Source organism: Plecotus auritus (genome assembly GCF_963455305.1).
Source record: "Plecotus auritus genome assembly, chromosome: 5".
Classification (NCBI taxonomy): domain Eukaryota; kingdom Metazoa; phylum Chordata; class Mammalia; order Chiroptera; family Vespertilionidae; genus Plecotus; species Plecotus auritus.
Window position 1 is genome coordinate 67,513,056 of NC_137776.1, and position 23,857 is coordinate 67,536,912.

Below are 23,857 nucleotides of genomic sequence, written 5' to 3' on the forward strand. Positions count from 1 at the left end.
ATGCTCGGAAGCAACTTCCTCAGCCTAGGCACTGTCTGCGCAGGCGCAACCCAGCTGCTGTGGCCGCCGCCATCTTCGCGGCGGGTAGAGTCGGGGTCTGGGACAGCTGGAGGTGGCGGTGGTGACAGGTATGGATGGTTTCCGCCCGCGGTAGCCCCTCCAAAATCGCCCGTCTTGGGGCCACAGCTCTCGGTATTGCTCCTATTCCCACAGGGCCATGTCTCTGTCCCCATTTTGTCCTGTCACTCTGGCTTCAGACTCTTTTTCGCTTCCTCACTCTTCCCGTTCAGCTCGAACCTCTGTTTGGAGCTGTTGGGTGGCCGCCCTGACCTGTGTTAAAATGCCTGCTTCGACCCTCAGGACCAGTCCTGGGCGCAGGCTGCCCGGGTCTAGCCCGGGTTGTTTACTGCGGGCGCACACCGAGGGCCCAGAGCCGGGGGCCTCCCGGGAGGGGGCGGGGGCGCGGGCCGGCGGCGGTCTGGGCCGGCCGGGCCGGACCGAGGCAAGCTCGGCCTCCTTGGATGGACCGAACCTGGACGTTGGTCCTGTGGTGATCCAGGGACACACTGTAAGAGGAGTGGCCGTTTCCGAGCGGTCTGCTGTTAAAGCTTAATCTTCACTAGCCTGTCGTTTTGTCCTTTCCCAGGAGTAACTTTACGGAAGGGAAGATACTTTGCGTCTGCTCTCTCCGCCAGAAATGGCCAATGTGAGTAAATGAGCCTCTTAAGAGGCCGCTTAGTCCAATACGTACTAGTTTGGGAGCTTGTTAGGAAAAGTTGGAGGGGCGGGTTTGAGAGGGTGTTGGTGACATACTGTTTTTCGTACGTAGACGACTTAGCGCAGCGATTTTCAGCCGGTGTGCCGCGGGCGTTTTAAAACTGGCAGTACCTGGCTAGACGGGGGCACTGACCCCCTTTCCCTCAGATTGTCAGATCAAACATATGACAGCAGCCAACACAACAGCCGTTCGGGGTGAATGAGTCAAGTTTATATCTATTTTTGTGGTCAGATCGGCAAAATACTGTATGTGCGTGCTTCAGAATTTTAGTAATTAGTTTTGTGTGCCACCATTTGAAAACGGTAGAATGTCGCTGGAAAATGCCCAGGGAAGCAAGGGGTGTGAAATGAATGTTCTATGCCTTGACGTTAGCTTGAACGCATCCTTTTCAAGTAAAGGTGTACTTGTTTCTACAAACTCAGTTTTAGAAATACATTCAGAGCCAGAATCCTTTCAATATATATATTTTAAATATATTATTTCAGTAAAATACTTCGAATCTATTTTTAAGCTTCGAATCTGTTTTTAAATTCTTTGTTAGCCAAACTGGATGTTTTGTAGCAGTTTTAGTACAGCAAGTAACTTTCCAACAAAATGAAAGCAAGAGATATTATTCACATAGACCAGAGATATTTATTGATTGTCACTGTCCAGTTATTAATCGGACACGCCCTAGCATAAGGAGTTCATATAGTAGGGGACATGACATTTAAAGGAAAACAGCAACAATAAAAGTAGGAAGTGATTTTTTTAAAGCTACACACACGGTACAATGTGGATTCAGCTTTGTGGAGAAGAGAAAGTAGGGATCTGAAATCACTTAATCTGAGAAGCGTTTAATGTGAGTTTTGTGAAAGAATGGGATTCAGAGAATCTAAGGTTTAAGTGGGAAGAACAGGAGTACTATATTCAAAGACACTCCCCCTTTCAAAAATCAAGAAGTTAGTTTTGCCTTCCCGAGTATAAGATATGTAGATAAAATTACTGGGAAATAAGTTTAGATTGTAGAATTCTGATCAAATAATAGAGAGCCTTGAATGCCAAACAGTAATTTAGACATTATTTTTTAAATCATGATGATTTAGTCAGAGCGGTGTGTGAGGAAGATTAGTATGGCAACAGTTACCCAGAATAGTGTTTCTGTAATTGAACCAGATGTATTCAGGGAGAGTCTAATGATGTGACTATAGGGACAAGTTATAAAAGCAGACCACTAGTCTTGGTTATGTAAGATGAATTTTTACCTAGTCATAACCACAGAAAGGGAACATATTAAAGAAGCACGTGGTAATCTCAAAGGAGAGACATTAATTAGAGTAGAATGCTAATATTTGACCTGGCTTTATACATTAGTTCAGTAGGGTAAACAATTTGAAAGCTACTTTGTAAATCCTCTTATTGTTAGAAAGAAGGTCATATAAAATTAATTTTAATATTCAAATGTACATTTTAAATTTGGTGTTTATATGCATTGTAAACACTGAATGGATGTTACTAATAAAATATGCAGATATGTGTGTCTTCAACCATGTATTAGCACACATAGCAAGGATCAAAATGCCCATGCTTCAGTAGGTAGACAGGTAAATTAAGAGGCATTGATGGGAATTTTGACAAACTTAAATGTTTACTTCTGATATAAAGGGAGCAGCCTTCCTTAGCCACAGCATTTGTTGCTAACTATTGTCTTCTGGGAATCTGAATCCAGTGCTGCCCGATCTTCAAGAACAGCTAAAAATCTGCACCTTTTGTGTGAATTCTCATAGTTTCTCAATGTTGATATCCAATTCAAATTTCTTGTGTAACACTGTGGACCACGCAAAAATGGCTGTGGATGCATATGGATATGTTTCATAGATGACCAGTTTTCAGTCTTTGTATAGACCATTTTTCTCCTCTCAGAACTTAGGCCTAAGAAGTGCTTAAAAGACTGTTTCTATTTATATGCTAAAAGAATTTTAAAATTGAATTTTAATAGCTTGTCATCTTCCCAAGTTTATAGAGTCCTAGGTTTGTTTGAACTTAGTCATGTATAAAATATATACTTATCCTCAAACTAAAATAAGCTGGCTATTCTAATTTGGGGGCTGTTTTATTGGCTGCAACATGTAATCATTATGTTCATCAGTTGACCCAATGTCATAAAATCTGTCAAATTCACACAAAATATTTCACTTCAACAATAGAAGATTTGAGAGCCATATAGGTTAAAGGGAAAAAATTAAAACTAACTAGTACTATCATCAGCTATCTCTTTCAGTGGACAAATTAAATGCTGGTTTATTTTGCAAATAAAATGAAACTTGGTGATTAGATTTTCTTAGAATAGTTATTATATAACTTTTGTTAAAAGTTTTACCATGAAGAAAAATAAATATAGAGTCTAGTGGCCTTGGTACTAAGAGGCTAAAATAATGGTTATTAATATTAGGCAACTTCTGAAATAATCTTCCTGAAATGAAATTGTTTTTGCTTGTGAAGCAAAGTGAATGTGACGGATTACAAATAATATTTTAATAATCATACTTAAATTAGTATTAGTAATGGCATATAGAAGTGTTGTGAAAATTAAGTGAAACAGTACATGTGAAGCACTTAGCACAAGGACCTGGCCCAAAGTAAACTAACACTATTGATTGCTATTTAATATTGCCTCTTTCAGCTAATCTCTTTTTTTTTAAAAATATATTTTATTGATTTTTACAGAAAGGAAGGGAGAGGGATAGAGAGTTAGAAACATCGATCAGCCGCCTCCTGCACACCTCCTACTGGGGATGTGCCCGCAACCAAGGTACATGCCCTTGACCGGAATCGAACCTGGGACCCTTCAGTCCGCAGGCCGGCGCTCTATCCACTGAGCCAAACCGGTTAGGGCTTTTTAATCTCTTATTAAGCTTATTTTGAGGCTTTGCTCAAATATTCCTGATATTTAAATTTTTAAATTACATTTTAGATTCTGAGGCATATTCAATCTGTTAAATGTCCTCAATTGTAAAGGTAAATTTAGGGTATTATAGAAACACCCAAAAGTTTCTAGTTTCTCTAGTAGGTAAAAAAAAACTTAATAATTACCACCTTTGTCTCTTTGAGCAGATTGGGTACAGACAAGGGAGAATGCTTAAATTTTCAGGTGGACTGAATGCTTTGGAGACATGCCTTGCACTTAGAAGACTCAGAGAGAAGGTTCTATTCCAGGTCTTTAAGACTTGGAATATTTAAGGCTTAGAATGTGAGCAAAAAGGGCATTTTAGCATAAGAACTCCTTTGACAGTCTAAAAGAAGGCAGAGAAATATGGAAAATGTGAGGTAGATATTTTTATGTGACTAAAGAGTGAAATAAGAGAAGGGACGGTAAAATTAGTAATAAAATGCTGTCAGAATAAGACCAGTTCTGATGTTGTCTTGTATTTATGGTAAGAAATAAAGTCAGAAAGAACACACAGGTGGGATTTCAGAATACTATATGAAAGGGGAAAAGAATGAGTAAAGTGTCAAATGGCTAGACTATTTTAACATCCTGGTAACTAGTTTCATACCACCTCTCTAACCCCACTCCAGTCCATTCTCTCTGCTGCCCTTAATGGTACATACCTTAAGATATCCCATATGTTTATCGGTTCACTCCATTCCCTGCCTACAGAATAAAATTCTGATTTATTATCTTCATATAACCGGCCCTTTACTGTCTGTGCCAAATACAAGGCCTTTTATAGTTGCCCACAAGTCAACTTTCAAGACTTTTTTACTGCACTCCCCTCTATCCTCCCTCACTGAACTTGTCACTCTTTGAATATATCTTTTACAGCTTCATACCTTTGTTCCTGAAAGTCGTTCATTGAAATTCCATTTTCCCTAGCAAATTTCTACAAAACCTAATATACCTCCCTGAAACTCTTTTTCTACTCCTTCAAGGATTTCTTATTCAAATATTTAAATAGAATTTTACAGATGACATATTTGTTTTTATTCCTTTCCACTAAACTAAAAAGTTGGCAAGTTTTAAATTTTTTACTGTAAAGGTCCAGATAGTAAATATTTTAGGCTTTGTGGGCCATAAAGTGTCTGTGCAACTGTATTTAATTCTATTGCGAAAGCCGTATAAGTGGGTGTTACTGTTACAATAAAACTTGCGTTATCAAAACAAACAGCAGACTGTATTTGGCTATAGTTTTCCAACCCTTGCATTAAATTATTCTTGACTCAAGTGTTTTACTAAAATTTTATGCATTTACACAGTCATTCATTGTAACACCTCAGAGTCAAGGAAATGAACTTAAGATCAGAAAATGTATCACGAAAATATGTGCTAAAATGGGAGAAAGTGGACATTGCCATAAAACCAAGAGGAAATTTGGCATTGGAGATAATTGGCACAATTTATAGCAGTAAAAGAGACAAGGGTTAGAAAATAAACAGGTTTTGATCCAAGGAAAGGTTTTGAAAGTTCCGTGTTTTGAGAATAGAAGAATCTTACTACTTGGGCTACCTTTTTAGGGCAATTTTTAGAGATTCCATTCTCTCTAGTGTAGCACTCTTAATTCTGGTCTTTATTGGAAAAGTAACTTATTACTTGTTTGTTTTAACATTCGTATTTATTTTTAAAATTATAAATATACATAATGCTTTTCATATGAAAAGAATAAATGTACGTTTTAAAAGATATATTGCAGTGTGATTTGCCAGAGGTTATCAAAGTATGACATTTATATCCAGAAAAAGTAATTTAAAATTTTGTGTCATTTTTAGGTGCTCTGTAACAGAGCCAGACTGGTTTCCTATCTCCCAGGATTTTACTCTTTAATTAAAAGGGTTGTCAATCCCAAGGCCTTTTCAACTGCAGGATCTTCAGGTTCTGATGAGTCTCATGTGGCCACTGCACCTCCTGATATATGTAAGTAAAAATTATTATTACTTTACTTATAATTGTTTCAAAACATTTTTAGTTGTGTTTCCTATATTTCTTCTTGAGGTTTTACAGATTTTCTAAAGTTGAATTCATACCATTGAATATAGACTCAGAGCTCTGCCTAAATATTTATATCCGAAAGCTACAACATAAGAAAAAAGAATATTGGTTTCTAAAGCTTACTTTCTTACACATTAGTTTCTGTCTTCAAAAACATACAGTCCTCTCTGAAACAAATCTTTTAATGCTATTACACTTACCACTTTTTACCATTCTTTGCTGAATGTTTTAAATAGCTGGCACTTTTTATATATGTGTTTATTGAATCAGTAACTTACCCTCTACAAATTCCGCTTCATCTAGTCCATCTTGCACATTATTAATCATTCTAAAACATTTTAATTCTGTCACTTCCTTAATAAATCTTGGTTATCTCTCACTACTTTCAGTAGCGGTTCCAGACTGTCCCCAACCTATGAAAAATTTTCTGGTTCTAAAAAAAATTTTTTTTAAATTTATGTGATTAGGCAAATTTCAGAAGTGTTATATGCCACAGTCCTATATTGGAGACTTATAATGCACACTAAAATATTAAGGGAGGCCTCTTAGGAACTTAATGTAATGTACCCTAAAGGAATTGGGCATGGAATCCTTTTTTTCTTGCAACACATTACTTACAGTGTAATGTAAATTCACTTGAGCATGCCCCAGGTTTTCTTGCCCCAGTTTTATACCCCTTCTCTGATTACTCCAACTTAAATCTTTGGAAAGCTAAACATGTATGTATCATAAATGAAAGATTTGTCATTCAGGGGTTTGTATCCTGAATATATTAAAAAAAATTTTCATAGACTAATAGGAAAAAGACAGTAGGAAAGCAAACAATATATTTTGCATTTTAAGATACAAATTTTGTTTTTATTTTTACAGATTATAATCCAAATTCAGTGAAAATCCTATTATAATTTATTTATTTTAAATTTATCTTTATTGTTTTTTTATATACTTTTTATTGTTACTACTATTACAGATATCTCCCATTTTCCTCCTCTTTCCCCCCCTCCTCCCATCCCCTACCTACCCCCCCCCCCCCATGTCTTCACTACCCTGTTGCCTGTGTCCATGGGCTATGCATTTAAGTATATAAGTTCTTTGGTTGGGGGAACAAGAAGAGATAAACCAAACAATTTTTTTAAATGTTTATGAACAGACTATTCCTGGAAGAAAAAAACTGAATGACCAGTCAACATGAAATTATGCTCAAATCCACTATTAACTTGGGATATTTATTTTTTTCAATAGACTGTTAGATCTGAATAGTCTTTAAAACCAATCTTATTAAAAAATAGCTGATAGGTTTTTGCTTTTGAACTGACTTCAGTTAATCATTAGGGGGTGTCAGCCTTATTACTCAAGATGGTCTTCAGACTAATGGCATCAATATAACCTAGAAACTTGATAGAAATGAAGAATCTTGAGCCCCACTCCAGACCTAATAAATCAGAATCTACAGTTTTATTAAGATCTCCGATGATTTTTTTGACATTTTTTACCTTTTTTTTCCCTTCACCTGAGGATATATTTTTATTGATTTTTAGAGAGAGAAAGAAAGAGAGAAACATCAACCAGCTGCCTCTTGTAAGCTCCCCAACCCGGAACTGAAACCACAACCTAGGTATGTGCCTTGTTGAATGGATCCTGAAAACCTTTGGTGCATGGGACAATGCTCCAACCAACTGAGCCATCTGGCCAGGACTCTGATAATTCGTAAATACTACTTAAAAGTTTAAGAAATATTAGGCTAGAATGTTTAGGTTAAGAATTATGAGACATTATCTAGATTCAAGAGGGAAGAGTTTTATGGTTGATGGATGATGTTTGTCATAGTTCTAGAAGATGAATATGATGATACAATCTAATGATGGAGCAGCCATATTTATATGGCCATTTTTAGTCACTCGGTTTGGGCAGAGTATTAAAAAATATTTTTATTGCCAACTGATGTCTTTGGCAGTCATTCCTTTCTGTAAACAAAACTCCTACTTGAGTATTTCTTTGTTTAGTTTTCTACTTTACTCTTTCCTGGATCTTTTTGAAATTTTCACAAGTTAGGGTATTTTAAAAAAGTGAATGAAGCACTGTTTCTCTTCAGTAAGTATTTAATCCATGTTAACTCATTAGGCTGGGTAAACAGGGCATCCTATCTAATAAAAGAGTAATATGCAAATTAACCATCACTCTGCTATACCCACAAGCCACACCCACCAGCCAATCATGAGGGAATATGCAAATAAATCCAACCAAGATGGCTACGGCCACAGAGAGCAGGAGGGAGGCTTGGATTACCCTGGTGATGGAGGAAGCCAAGCTTTCCGCCTGCCCTTGCTGGCCTAGGCCTCCACTCAAAACTACAAAGTTTCAATGATAAAAGATACATAGATCCAAACAGAAATGGCAGCAGCCACGGAGCTGGAAAGAGCAGGAGGCTAGGGTTGCCCCTGGCGATGTAGGAAGCCAAGCTTTCCCCACACCCTGGCTGGCCCAGGCCTCTGCTTAAGGCTACAAAGTTTCAATTATAGAAGATACATAAATCCCAATAGAAATGGCTACTGCCACGGAGCAAGCAGAAGGCTTGGCTCCGCTCCAGGCTACAAAGTTGCAATTGTAGAAGATAGATAAACTCCAGATACCAGGGCCTCCACTTGGGTTGCCAGGGGGCGTGGCCAGCCTGCAAACCACCACAGGCCCCTCGCCCAGGCCGCCCCACGCCCCAGGGAACCCCCACCCTGATCTGGGACACCCTACAGGGCAAACCAGCTGGCCCCCACCCATGCACCAGGCCTCTATCCTATCTAATAAAAGAGTAATATGCAGATTGACCATCACTCCAACACACAGGATGGCTGCCCCCATGTGGTCAAAGATCCTCCCCCATGTGGACACAAGATGGCCACCACAAGATGGCCAGCAAGGGAGGGCAGTTGGGAGGGACCAGTCCTGCAAGGGAGGGCAGTTGTGGGTGATCAGGCCAGCAGGGGAGAGCAGTTGGGAGGGACCAGGCCTGCAAGGGAGGGCAGTTGGGGGTGATCAAGCCTGCAGGGGAGGGCAGTTAGGGGTGACCAGGCTGGCAGAGGAGGGAAGTTGGGGGCAACCAGGCCTGCAGGGAAAGGCTGTTGGGAGGGACCCAGGCCTGCAGGGGAGAGCAGTTGGGGGGGACCAGGCCTGCAGGGGAGGGCAGTTAGTGGTGACCAGGCCTGCAGGGGAGAGCAGTTAGGGGTGACCAGGCTGGCAGAGGAGGGAAGTTGGTGGGGACCAGGCCTGCAGGGGAGGGCAGTTAGTGGTGACCAGGCCTGCAGGGGAGGGCAGTTAGGGGAAAACAGGCTGGCAGGGGAGCAGTTAGGCATCAATCAGGCTGGCAGGGGAGTGGTTAGGGGGTGATCAAGCTGGCAGGCAGAAGCGGTTAGGGGCAATCAGGAAGGCAGGTAGGCAAGCAGTTGGGAGCCAGCAGTCCTGGATTGTGAGAGGGATGTCTGACTGCCCGTTTAGGCCCGATCCCAGTGGGCAGTCGGACATCCCTCGAGGGGTCCCAGATTGGAGAGGGTGCAGGCTGGGCTGAGGGTCACCCCCCACTCCCCCACCCCCCCTCCCCCCCGTGCACGAATTTTGTGCACTGGGCCTCTAGTTATGTTATATGGTTCATGTAAGATTTTTCCAGCCCATCATTAACAACAGCTTCATGCCCCTCCCCTAGGGCGGTGGTTGACAAACTGCGGCTCGCGAGCCACATGCGGCTCTTTGGCCCCTTGAGTGTGGCTCTTCCACAAAATACCACAGCCTGGGCGAGTCTATTTTGAATAAGTGGCATTAGAAGAAGTTTTAAGTTTAAAAAATTTGGCTCTCAAAAGAAATTTCAATCATTGTACTGTTGACATTTGGCTCTGTTGACTAATGAGTTTGCCGACCACTGCCCTAGGGTAACCCCTGTTATGTTCAGTATGTTTCATTTTAGATTTCCCCCCCTTTTTTTTTAAACATAAATATAAGATTTTAAAATAAATACTGTTCTTTGACTTAGCTTTTTCTCTTAAGGTAATATATCTTGGACTTCAATGTCAGTAAAGATATACTATATTCTTTTTCATAATTATCAAGCATTAAATAATATGAATTACAGTACTTTTATTAAATCTCCTGATAATGGACTTGCTTAGGAGCTGACAACTGGTTGCTTTGATTAGCAATTTGGAAATAACTCTAATTTATATTCACATAGAAAAGCAAATTTCAAAAGTCTATCATTTAGGTAAAAAATACCATTTCTAAAAAGAATTCATGCTTTCAGTCTCCCAGTATACTGTACCATTAAGGAGAAAATGACTCATTTTGTTGTTTCTTTTCAGGCTCTAGAACAATATGGCCAGATGAAATAATGGGACCATTTGGGCCTCAGGACCAGAGATTCCAGCTTCCTGGGAACATAGGTTTTGATTGTCATCTCAATGGGACCATGTCACAGAAGAAAAGCCAGGTTCATAAAACTTTACCTGATGTTTTAGCAGAACCTTTATCAAGTGAAAGACATGAGTTTGTGATGGCACAATATGTGAATGAATTTCAGGTAAATTGTTAATATCATATTTTCTGGTTTTATAATGCTAAATTAATTTCCATAAACAGTACTTTTATTGAAAAAAGTAAAAGAAAAATATTTAATTCCAATATATATAAAAACAACATAAGTAGATTTTTTAAAGTTGGCATTGTCCTATATATTTTACTTTAGATTAGTCTTTTTAGGTAATTAAATCTTCAGAACTGTCTTTTGATAACTGCTTATTTCATCAAATAGAGATAATTTGATTATATTACTGAAAATTTAGATTCCTGTTTTTCACTTTTATAAATTGTAATTATTTGTATATGGACTAAATTCCTGCTATATTCCTTTAGCCATTTAAAAACTTAAGAAAATTTTGAGATCTCTGAAATTCTTCAGATGCAGTAATCTAAAAAGGAAAACTTATAAGTGGGCTTGTGTTATTTTAAATACAACTTCTGAAGGTTTTTTTTTATTCTGAGATCTCTGAAATTCTTCAGATGCAGTAATCTAAAAAGGAAAACTTATAAGTGGGCTTGTGTTATTTTAAATACAACTTCTGAAGGTTTTTTTTTATTCTGCTGTTGTATAAATGAATGTTTTTAAATGATTTTTTTAAAACTAGTATTGCTACATTGCCCAATCAAGTGGAAAGCTATGTGCTACTCAGAGTTTCTGTCAAACCCCTGATTCTTGTCATTTTTCACATTTCTACATAGTTTCAGGCTAGGTTTTTATCAATACCATGTTATTAAAAGCAACAACCCCTTACAGTTATTATGGGTTGACCTCCCCTGATTTTTTTATCTCAGATAATTCCTTCTCAGTCCTCTTGGCTCCTCCTCTATCTACTAATCACATGATATTTCTCATACATTTCTGTTCTTCATCTTTTCTTTTAAATTAATTCCTGGTCACTTATTCCCTTGGCTTCCTTTCTCAGGTGGTGTTTTTATAATTTCTAACTTAGTATTTCTACCATTTTGGGTTTATATTTCTGTCTGCCCATCAAACATCTTTGGATATCTCACAAGTCCCAGACTTTGCATGTCTAGTACTGTAATTAGTTCTATTTTCTCTCAAAACCTGTCCTTTTATATTTTCTGGAGTATAAATGACTCAGCTATCCTCCTACTGTCCCAAGATAAAAATTATACTGCCAATCTTAAATCCTTTCTCCATCATACCTCCATAAAATAGTAATGAAATCTCATTGCTTTTATCTCTTAAAGTAGCTTTTATATTATTTGTGCCCTTTCAATTTTCAATAATATTGCCAGAGTTCCAGGCTACCTTATCTTACCTAGATTCTTAGATGCATCCTATCTTGATAAAAGAGTAATATGCAAATTGACCGTCACTCCAGTACACAAGATGGCTGCCCCCATGTGGTCAAAGATGGCCAGCTGGGGAGGGCAGTTGTGGGCAATCAGGCCAGCATGGGAGGGCAGTTGGGAGGGACCAGGCTGGCAGAGGAGGACAGTTGGGAGGGACCTAGGCCTGCAGGGGAGGGCAGTTAGGGGTGACCAGGCCGGCAGAGGAGGGCAGTTGGGGGCAACCAGGCCTGCAGGGGAGGGCAGTTGGGGGCAACCAGGCCTGCAGGGGAGGGCAGTTAGGGGTGACCAGGCCGGCAGGGGAGGGCAATTAGGGGTAACCAGGCTGGCAGGGGAGGGCAGTTAGGGGTGACCAGGCCTGCAGGGGAGGACAATTAGGGGCAATCGGGCCAGCAGGGGAGCAGTTAGGCGTCGATCAGGCTGGCAGGGGAGTGGTTAGGGGGTGATCAGGCTGGTAGGCAGAAAAGGTTAGGGGCAATCAGGCAGGCAGGCAGGTGAGTGTTTGGGAGCAGCAGTCCTGGATTGTGAGAGGGATGTCCCAGATTGGAGAGAGTGCAGGCTGGGCTGAGGGACACATATACCCCCCCGCCTCATGCATGAATTTTGTGCACCGGGCCTCTAGTTTTAATCTGATGGACAATGGAGAAAGGATAAATCTAGGTTCAAAGGTTAGTTCTAACATTTACTTAATGAGAAAATGACTTTCCTTTCATAGACTCTGTCTCTATATATAGAACTAGTGGCCCGGTACCCGAAAATTCATGCACTGCGGGAGGAGGTGCCCTCAGCCCAGCCTGCCCCCTCTCTCAGTCCGGGAGCCCTCACAGGATGTCCTACTGATGGCTTAGGCCCGCTCCCCTCAGGGAGCGGGCCTAAGCCGCAGTCTGCCTTCCCTCTGCTGGAGGCAACTGGCCGATCAGGTATATAGATACTTTCTGAAGGCAGCACAAACTCCTTCCTTATTTCTTTCCTCTGTGGTTGGAGAATAGGGGTCTAAGAGGTGGAGACAGAACTGTGGCTGGGCCTGGGGGTTTTGTAGGCAGTGCAAAGAGGGAGAGGGCTGGGGAAAGTCTAGTTACGGTTTCCTTCAATTATCCCCCCTTCCTCCGGGCCCCTCCCTCCATTTTTTCCTTGTCATGGTGGACGCTCGGGCCTCGGACAGACAGCCCAGCGATGGTGGGGTTCAGCCCCCTCACTTCTCAGCTGAACGTACAGCTGCCTCACATTTCAGGCAGGGCTGTTTTCAAGTGGCTAAACTCTGGGAATTCACGCCTCCCAGGTTTTCCCCTCTCAGTTTCCTCCTTGGGTCTGTTGCACACTTCACCGAGACACCGAAGCAGCTCTGCCCTGGTAGTTCTGCACCGGCCCCTGCCCAGGCCCCGCCGGGCACTCTTCCTCAAGGTCTCCAGGTCCATAGTCTGCGCTCGGGGAGGTCACCCAGAGCCCATTCCCCCAGGCAGGTGGGGCAGCAGGGGGACTGGCTTGGAGAGCTGGAGGAAGATGGCAGAGTAAGAGTTGGTATGAACCAGTGCCTGCTCAGCCAGACTTCCTAAGCTCCCCACCGGGCCCAGGCTAGGCCCCTTCCCCGCACCAGGAGGATCCCGGCTGAGGTCCCCTCCCTGCACCCAGCGCCCTCCTCCCTGTTCCACCTCCGGGGGGCAGGAGCAGCTCGCCCGCTTTGGACCCTGCCAGCCCAGCAGTCGGTGCAGCCTAGGGTGCCGGTGGCCGCGAGCCTCCTCCCCCTCCCTGAAGTGTGGGACGGGGTCCCGGGCGCCGTGCATGAAGACACCACTTGCCGCTGAGCCATCATCAGGCCCAGGACCTGTGGGGGCTGGGGTGGCCTTGGGCTCCCGCTGGCCCCACTGAAGCCAGATTCAGCTTGGCCAGCCACCCCCACCGCACAAAGGCTGTGTGTGCCTTGCAGGCCTCGTCGCCCTCGTGAATCGCCGCAGCCCAGCCATCCCATCCCAGGAAGTGGCCGTCCCGATCAACATGGCTCACTCCCCGGTGCAGTCAGGCTTGCCCGGCAAGCACATAGTCAGGAGCTGGGCCATCGAGGGAAGGGAAGAGGGATGCGCAGGCCAGGGCAGAAGCGGAGAACTTGGCAGTGTAAACACAGCCCCACACACCGTGCCAGCCCTTCACACTGCATTCCTGGACCCCCGGGAACCCCTGCCCCGTGCCACGCTCTCGGGCCAGGGGTGGGGGCGAGGGACTTAGGGCTGCGGGCTGGAGGCGGCCCTTGCTGGCTTGGAATCATAGTGGTCGGTCAGGGAGGGATGCGGGGTGCCATGAGGCAGCCTCACGCAAGTCCCCGCTGCAAGTCCCCACCTCTCTTCTCTCTCTCTCTCTGAGAGGTCGTCAGCAGTTCAGCCCACTCGGCATGCTGCGCCCGCAGCCTGGCGTTCAGTTGAGCTTTTGGTCATTCTGGATGTTACAGACACTGGCTCTTTATAGATGGGGATAATAATCTCAGGCCAGTGTCGGGGTGCGCTAGAGAGGTCAAGGGGGGAAAGAGGGACTTATGTAATATTTTCAACAATAAATATTTTTAAAGTGATGATGATAATAATCATCTCAGACCCAGAAAGTTATGAGGATTATATATGAAAGTGTATGTAAAGCAGTAAGTGATTAATATGTTGGCTTTTACTAGTCTATACCTGCTTCTCATTACTATACATCTTCCAAAGTAATACTACCATTAGCTTTTTATATCTTATCTGGCTATTCCGCATTACTTATAAAGTCAGAAGTTCTTAATTTGGTATAAATATGGCTTCCCACAATTTTGACCCTTATCATTCCCACTTTACCTCTCTCTACTTCCTACTTTCTCTGTACATCAGTTACAGCATGCTTTGAATTTTTTTAAGTACACCATTCTTTTTGACCATTGAATGCCTTTACCACTGTTATTATCTCTTGCTGGACTGTTTTCCTCCTGAATTTCTAACCTATATTGCACCTACATTTTACCTATAAAACACGCACATCAATTAACATTTAGCTCAAATATAATGATTTCAACCTTTTTCTGATTTCTCTCAGCAAAGCAAGTTTCTTCCCTATCTATAATGCAAGAAGACATTCTTCATAATTCTGTAGCACTTTTCCTATTGGATTGCATTTATTTGTTCATGCTCTTTTTCTTCTACTAGTTCTGATATACCTAATAGTAAAGACTGGATTTTTTTTTACCTTTGTAGTGCCTGTGCTTGTCAGTGTCTTATGTATAGTAGATGCCCAGTCAATTTCAGTTGAATAAAAGTCTCTAAGCTCTTTCTATAGGAGAGGCTGCATATTCAGTCATTTTATTTTGTAATTTAGTGTTGTTATCCCCATTTTACAGATTACAGAATGAAAGGAAAGATATTGTAGGGCACAATTATGGTATTTTAGTTAATTTCTTAGTCAACTTCTATTCATACCAAGTCTCATTATATCAGTATATTTATACATTCTTGGTTTTTTTATTTTGGTTTTTTGTTTGTTTGTTTGTTTAGATTTTTCAGATCCTGTATTCATCATAGAGAAAAGTTTGAGTGTATCAGAAAAAAACTACTACCCCACCAATAGTTAGATTAGGATTATGAAAAAAACTTTCTAGGAAAAATAAGTTCATAACAGGCAAGATATTTTATTTGAATTCTAGATTTTGTGTACTTATATTTCTTTTCCCCCCTAGAGTAATGATCCACCTATTGAACAAGAAATTAACAATGCAGAAACATACTTTGAAAGTGCCAAAGTGGAGTGTGCAATCCAGACATGCCCAGAGTTGCTACGAAGAGGTATATTGTGCTTCTATGTATTTTGCACTAATGTATATTTGATAATGGTACTAATTTTTTAATGTGTTGAATAATGTGCTCCATAGGAATTGTAATATTTGTGTTTTACTTAATATTTTACCATGTCTGGAAGAAAATGATTACATGGCCAAGATAGAGGCTTTCAAATGTTCCCTGCCATCTGACCTCATGCCATTGGATAGGGATAGTAGAATTTTTAATAACTTTTTCCCTGTAGCTTTTTCCTAAAGTCATTTCACTCCTCTATGATGATTATAGTTACTAGAGGCCCGGTGCACGAAATTCATGCACTTTGGGGGGGTGGTGCCCCTCAACCCAGCCTGCACCCTCTCCAATCTGGAATCCCTCTCACAATCCGGGACTGCTGGCTCCTAACCACTCGCCTGCCTGCATGCCTGATTGCCCCTAACCGCTTCTGCCTGCCAGCCTGATCACCCCCTAACCCAGCCTTGGGCAAACTACGGCCCATGGGCCGGATCCGGCTGTTCTATCCGGTTCTCTTGCTCTCCCCTCCATTCCTTTACTTTGAATTTATATTAGTTCACACAAACACTCCATCCATGCTTTTGTTCTGGCCCTCCGGTCCAGTTTAAGAACCCATTGTGGCCCTCGAGTCAAAAAGTTTGCCCACCCCTGCCCTAACCACTTCCCTGCCGGCCCGATTACCCTCAACTGCCCTCCCTTGCCGGCCTGATCTCGCCCCCAACTGCCCTCCCCTGCTGGCCTGATCTCGCCCCCAACTGCCCTCCCCTGCCGGCCTGATCTTGCCCCCAACTGCCCTCCCCTGCCGGCCTGGTCGCCCCCAACTGCCCTCCTCTACCGGCCAATTTGGTTGGTTTCTATGCCAGTGAGCGTCTCTGGACCTGTCAACGGGGCCTGCTCAGAAAGGGCTGATCAGCAGCCCCAGTGGAGGCCTGGAGAGAAATGGAGGTGCGGCTGCTGGCCAGGCCCAGAGAGAAAGAGGGAGGCAAGTGCTGATCAACAGCTGCCACAGAGGCTACGGATCAGACCCTGCTTCTCTCTTTAGGACTCTCTCCGGGCCTGATTCGCAGCCCCCTCAGCAGTCAGTGCTGCGTCTCCCCGGAAACCCAGCGCTGACTGCAGGACTGACTGCAGTTGGTCGAGCCTCCAGTCGTTGTGGATGTGATGGACCCAGGGTTTTTATATATTAAGATAGTTACATGAGCTGATACATAATCATAAGAAAAATCTTAATAACCAACTTTTAAAGAAATTATAAGACCATAATATGTAACCCTACAGAATTGTTGTCATTAATATAACAGTTCATCCAACCAGAGCAAAAGTGAAACAAAATCAAGTTTGTCATCCTTTTAAAAAATAATATGCATTTATAAACCTGAGTTGGTACCACAATAATTTAACTTAATCATCTTTCTAAAGAAGTGTTTTTATGCACTGATTCTCTTTTTTAAAACCAAATTATTTTCTTCCTGGAATTTTTTTCTTATTTATAGATTTTCAATCACTGTTTCCAGAAATGGCCACCAACAAACTAATGATTCTGACCGTAACACAGAAAACTAAGAATGATATGACTATGTGGAGTGAGGAGGTAGAAAATGAAAGAGAAATGCTCTTAGAAAAGGTAATTTTTTTCAATTGGTGACAATTTAATTTTATGGTTTTATTTAAATAGGAATGAACCAGTGTTTTAAAATGCTGGGTGTCTTTTCTAGCCTTTATTAATTCTCTGCTAACTTATTTCATTATTAAAGAGCTTACATCTTTTCTAAGAAAAGCAATGCCACAATTTTGAACAACTAAGATTCTGTGTAATACTTTCCTTAATTCTTTTGAATTTAGTTTTGTTTTAGGACATTTGGAAAATAGGGTAAAAAAATAAAATACACTCTTCATACCCATCTCTCTCTCTCCCTCTGTCTGACCTTCCTTTCTCCTTCCATCTATCTCTCTCTTTCTCTCTCTCTCTCTCTCTCCTCTCTCTCTCTTTCTTTAAAGCATGTCAAATAAACAGTGAAAATTACCCCAGTCTTCTTCAAGGAGTAAACGGTAACTGTGTACAGTGCAGTAGTCATAAAAAACTGTATACTCACATTTTTGTCTGTCCTTTGCTTTTAGTCTGAAGATATGTTTTAACTTTCTATAACATTACACAAAGATAGATTTCATTTTTTGTAAAATCTACATATACATCCCATGGGAAACCATACATTTTTTAAGTTACTTAAAATTATCCTTTAGTAACTTACAAGTTGAAAACCAAACTTTTTCTTTTACAGGCAGTGAGTATATTTGTACATATATTCTTTATGTACACACTTACATCTCTAGATTTCTAAATAGGGAATTGCTCAATTAAGGGGTATGTTCATTTTAAATTTTGATAGGTGCTGCCAATTTGCCCACGAAAAAGATTGTCTTAGTGTATAAGCTCTCACCCTATCTTACCTTGGATATAAACATTTCTTTTCATTTTTACCAACCTGAGAAATGTTAAGAAGTGACTTCCAAGTCTTAAATTTTAAAATTATGTAATTCTCTGAGGGTTTTTTGTATAGTTGTACCAATTTATTTGTCTGAAAGATAGAAATATTCCTGTGCCTGTGTGACAGGTTAGGAATAACTCACTTGGGTAATCTTAGCTAACTATAGTTTAAAAAATTACCTTTACTAATTTCCAGGCAGGATAATGTTAGGAATTACTTTATATTTTCTTTATGTATTGGACGTGTGATTCTCTTCATTTGTAAAAATATAATTTACACAATTAGCAGTGTTTTGTAATGACAGCCTAATAGTACTTAAAAGCCCCTCGTTGAGCTTTTCTAATTTCATGCAGTAGGCAATAATCTGAGCAAGTTATATGCTAGTAAACAAGGAAATTACAGAGAGGCATAAGACATTGTTTCTGACTTGATAAATTATTTCAATTTAGAGAGTTGAAATTTAAATAGGCATTAACTCAATAAACATTTTTATTTACATTTCAAGATAATGTTTACTAAATTTATACTTATCACTCTCACTAGAGAGCTCTTGTGTGTATAGCATTTTTTGGCCAATTAAATAAAAATTCTGAATCTCTTTTGATACTAATCCCATTATAGTTGTAAGTCAGTATTTTATAACCAACTAGTGGCTCAGTGCACGGATTTATGCACATTGAAAGGAAATTAATTAGAAGAAATATTTTAATATCGCTGTTCGTCCTTTATAATAGAAGTGTCAACCAAAATCATGATCAACAACAACAGACCAAAACACATGCATGCGATTGGCACCAGCGAGAGCTTTATCTGTATCACACATGCGCTAGTCAACTTAACCTTTTATATATAGAGAATAAACTTGCTTAATTAGACCTGCTTTCTTATTTAGCTAAACTTTTTCCAGCCCAGCAAAGCACCACAACTTCTCTTCCAGGTAATTGTCAGCAACACAGCAGTAAATATCAACACAAAGCAGATTATTATTGTAGATCATGCAGGGAGAACAAAGGGTAAAATATTTAACTGCAGCAGTGATTGACTATATCCTAAACAGTTGAGAAAACCTGAAGTTATTTTCAAGGTCCACCATTCCTTCTTTTCAGTCAGGTCAAGTTTCTAAACTTTCTAAATCTCCGTTTTCCAGCTAATGAAAAGAAAATAGTATTCTACCAAGTCTTCTATCAACCTACTCCAGAACTTCTGTGAGGATCAAATGAGATGAGGCATGGGAAAACGCTTCACATATATTGGTTAAAGTGTGAAATGTTTGCACCTGGCTATAAATAAAGTCGTGTTCCTGGGCTGAAGAAACTCCAAGGAGTCTAGTTGCTAGGGAGAGGAAGCCAGGCGTTGCTACGTGATGCCTTTATCCAGCGCCCAGAGCCACTGTTTCCGGGCTGGGCTGGGCTGGGCTGGGCTGGGCCGGGCTGTGGGCCGCATTTTGAGCCATGAGCAGCGTTGGCTGCGATTTGGAAGGCTGTTGCTCCAGGGTGGTGGCGGGACCTGTGTCCCACTTGGGGGAAGCTGAGTGTTGCTTTGTTGGTGCCAGATCCGTGGTGCCCATGTTGTGGCAGCTCCTGCGTTGAGTGTCTGCCCCCTGGTGATCAGTGCATGTCATAGCAACCTGTTGGACAGTCAGAGGCTCACTTAGCATATTAGCCTTTTATATGTATATGTATATGTATATGTATATGTGTGTAGATAGATAGATAGATAGATAGATAGATAGATAGATAGATTGATTGATTTCAGGGCTTTGAAATGGCATATGATTCATCTTGTGATTTTTAGTTTATGAAAAAAAACCAGATTTTTCTATTTTAGATACATTAGTGGTTATTTTAAAACCACATGTATTTTACTGTCGAAATAGGTATTTTATGTTTTATGGTTTAAATGTATTTTTCCAGCAGATGTCAGTATTCAATATTGATGAATAGAAATCTTAAGAGAAATACTTAAACTGGATCTTTTTGTGATAATCATGGGATTCTTTTAGTTAAACTTGACAAATATTTGATTGTATTGTTTTTTTCTTTCCTTACAGTATTTGTGTACATCTCTGCATGATACTGATATACTAGTGACAATACAAGAGTCAAGTTGAGTAGTTGGAGCCTTTGGCTCACAAAGCCTAACATATTTACTACTATCTGGCTCTTGACAGAAAAAGCTTGCTGACCCCAGCTATAGATGTATACAACTTAAATTTTCTCCCAATACTTTCTTGTAAACTAATGAGAAACATTAGTGTTTTTTAGATTACATTCACACTTAATATTTCTATTTATTGCTGTATTTAATTAATCCCCGTAATTCTTAAAAATAGAAAAACTGAATATGATGTAGAAAAGTCACTAGTATATCAGTATCATGCAGAGATGTACACAAATGGTGATATCAGGGTGTGTGCAGTGCTACGTAATATGGATTACTGGCCCACTCAGAGTAAAGAGGCTTCACTGACTTAAGTTGACAACCTCAAAAGTAAAAACCTTAGGAATATGGGCCATATCCTAAATAAGGGGTTAGCAAGCTATAACCTGAGGGCCCAACCCAGATGGCTGCCTGTTCGTATATAGTTTTACTGGAACATGGCCAGGCCCATTTATTTTTATATATATATATATATATTACGTAGCACTGCACACACCCTGATATCACCATTCAGCTCTCGGTTCTTTTTGCTTGGCCTCCCAGAATCTCACCATGTGCGTGCACAACTCAGCTCTTGGCTATATCACCAGGGTCAATTGTGCTGCAAACTACCTCGAGCCTTGCTTGCTTATCTCCCTCTTCTTCAGTACCTATTCCACAAATTTCATATGCTTCAGCAGTCCATAATTCTTGTTTTCTACTACCTCCTCAGTGAAGTGACACCATCATTTGCTTGGAATCCACTTCTTTGCCCTGTGACTAGAAGGTATACCCAGACAAAACTGAAAAATATGGGATCACCTCATCTTTTCCCCATCTGTCAAAGATAAAGTTTTGTCTGACTGTTATTCAGGGTCTAAAAATAGTTGCCTCGTATATTCTTGTCACTTTTATAGTTTTCAGCAAATGACAAGTTTGGTACCTATTACTGTTAATGCTGGAAGTGGAACTCTACCCCATTTTTAAAAAAATAGGTATAAATTAATCTTTTTTATTGATTTCAAAGACAGGAAGGGAGAGGGAGAGATAGAAACATCAGTGATGAGAGAGAATCATTGATTGGCTGTCTCCTGCATGCCCCCTACTGGGGATCAAGTCCGCAACCCTGAGCATGTGCCCTGACTGGGAATTGAACCATGACCTCCTGGTTCATGAGTCTACATTCAACCACCTAGCCACACTGGCCTGGCGTATCCCCTTATTTTTAAACATTTATGGTCTGTCGTTTTCTTGTTGTTTTTTAACATTCTAATCTGGGTCCTAATATTTGTTACTGTCTTCACTGGTTAGACTTCCGATAAAGCTAATAAAGTAATCATAAGAATTAGGACGGCGAGGTCAAGATTTTGACTAGGTGATACATGCACATGGTATATAATAATTACACACTATACAAAAGAAACAGTTTTATAATGAAAAGTAAGCATCCTATCCCATCTATCCATTTATCCTGTTCTTTCTATGTACCTTTTCAGAAGTATTTCACGACTGAGAGTGGATAGATGTGTTTTTGAAGGGCACATAAACAAGTATATGATTTTAATGTTTATCCAAATTAATGAATGGTTCAGATCTTTTTATTATGAACATTTTGTTTTTCCTTTCTTACCTTATTTCTAATATTTCCATGGTGTTACAAAATAGCAACTATAGATTATAGTTCATGATAAATTCAGGAATCAATAGCACAGAACTGATTAGAATTTGTTCCTAAAATAAATAGTTTAGCAGAAAAAAATACACAATTTAGATTACTTGAAAAAAATGAAAATATTACATGAACCATTAATCTTTTAGACTGGTGAAAATAATCTTATGACTTTAATTTATCAGTTTCAAGTTTTTATTAATCTTATTGAATTCTCTGAAGCAAAACATTTATTTTAAAATTTATTAAAAATAAAAATCTGTAGCCCTGCTATCTTGAGCATATTATTTGTCTTTTTCTATGCAGTTTATCAATGGTGCTAAGGAAATATGCTACGCTCTTCGAGCTGAAGGCTATTGGGCTGACTTTATTGACCCATCATCTGGTTTGGCGGTGAGTAATTAAATTAAAAGTTTGAAAGCCAGGTTATGTAACTTGAAGTAGAAATGGTTTTTATTATTGCGAAATCATTTGTAACTATAACCTTGGTTAAAATAGATCATTTAGACTTTTTAAAAATCTCAAAATTTTACCAAAAATGTACCACAGTGAGTCAGTTGCATTCGCAACTTGTAGGGACCCCTATCACTCATACTTAGGTTTCTCCATCACTTTAAGGATTTTTAAATTAAAAATAATAAGTTATTTCCATCATCATTATTTAATTTATATTGAATTGATGTGTTTAGTGTTTGTTAGTTAAAAATTACTTATTTGTAGTTTCTTTTAGGAAGAAAAAAATATTTTTAGAATTAAGGAAATATGGATGATAAAAGAAATATTTGGAAAAGTAACAATTTTAACAATTAACATAAAGTTATATTTTGAAAATAACTGAACTGCATTCTAACATTTTAAATTCTGGGTATTTTTTTTTGGTTAAAATAGTAATTTTTTTAAAAAATCTTCTTATAGGAATATATACTATTTCTTCTCTAAGTCAAGTAAGATAGAGTATAGACTAAAAATGAAGAACTTACTCTGGACTTCAGCTTCCTTTTCTTATAAATGATAAAGATGAACCACAGATGATTATCTAAAATTTATTCCATCTTTAAGGTGGTGCAATGTTATGCATTTGGTTCTAGATAACATGAAATTTGCTAGATCATTCATTTCACATTTCCAGAATGCACAGATATTGGGGGAAGAGGAGGTGTTAGGGCAGTTTATTTGTTTCATGCAACCTTTTTATTATTTGGTTTTAAAAAATATTTGGATTATTAAAATAGATACATGTTTATGTTTGCATGAAAATTATTGCTACATTGTCTTTCTTGCTAATGAAAATACTTCATTTTTTAAATTTCCTCCAGTTTTTTGGACCATATACAAACAACACTCTTTTTGAAACAGATGAACGCTATCGTCATTTAGGATTCTCTATTGATGACCTTGGCTGCTGTAAAGTGATTCGTCATAATCTCTGGGGTACCCATGTGGTTGTAGGAAGTATCTTCACGAATGCAACACCAGATAGCCATATTATGAAGAAATTAAGTGGAAACTAGTAGTAATGTCAATTTATTTACTGTACTATTTCTACTTAACACTTGGGTTGATCTATAAACACTGTCAAAGGCTTCAGATTTTAAAATTTACTTATTTCTAGATATTTATTTCAACATTTGTAAATTTACAGCATTGACAAGGATTTGTGATTTTTAAATCTCAAAAGTTCATATTGTCTATGAATACATGTTAAGCACATCCACATTGTACAGAATGTGGTAAATAACATGTAACTATGGTATGATCTCTTATTGTTACTGCTCCCCTTTATTGGAAAAACCTTAGTTTTAATTATTTTCTCCAAAAATAAATTATACATTTGCTTATGGTATTTTTTTTTTCATTGCAATATTTTTTAAACGTGGTTCTTAAGACTCCTAAGAAATTGTATTAATCTTTATAAAGTAGTTTTTTTTAATGAATGTGATTGAAAAGTCTAGATTTAACTTTTCCTAATTTTCTTTTTTCTTATACCAGTCTTGAGTATTGCTTTGGAATAATGTACATATAGGAAAAGAAGAATAAGAATAATACTACATGTATAAAGACATATGAATCTCATCCTTATACATACTAAAGGAATAATTCTTAACTTCTTGGTTGTAATAAATAAATGTGGATTATTTTGAGACAAAA

The 23,857-nt window shown here is 39.5% G+C and overlaps 1 protein-coding gene across 2 annotated transcripts; it reads left to right on the top strand.

The window, feature by feature from the left end:
* Positions 1 to 23,857, top strand: MMADHC (metabolism of cobalamin associated D). 2 transcript variants are annotated; one of them, XM_080669873.1, is made up of 8 exons: positions 1 to 128; positions 647 to 706; positions 5,525 to 5,669; positions 10,085 to 10,302; positions 15,304 to 15,409; positions 16,909 to 17,039; positions 22,016 to 22,102; positions 23,026 to 23,857. In XM_080669873.1, the coding sequence occupies exons 2-8, from the start codon at positions 698 to 700 to the stop codon at positions 23,218 to 23,220; spliced, it is 891 nt and encodes a 296-aa protein (XP_080525999.1). In that variant the 5' UTR covers positions 1 to 128; positions 647 to 697; the 3' UTR covers positions 23,221 to 23,857. The 2 variants fall into 2 exon arrangements, with proteins under 2 accessions (XP_080525999.1, XP_080526000.1); XM_080669874.1 differs by having other exon boundaries at positions 41 to 128; positions 10,085 to 10,212.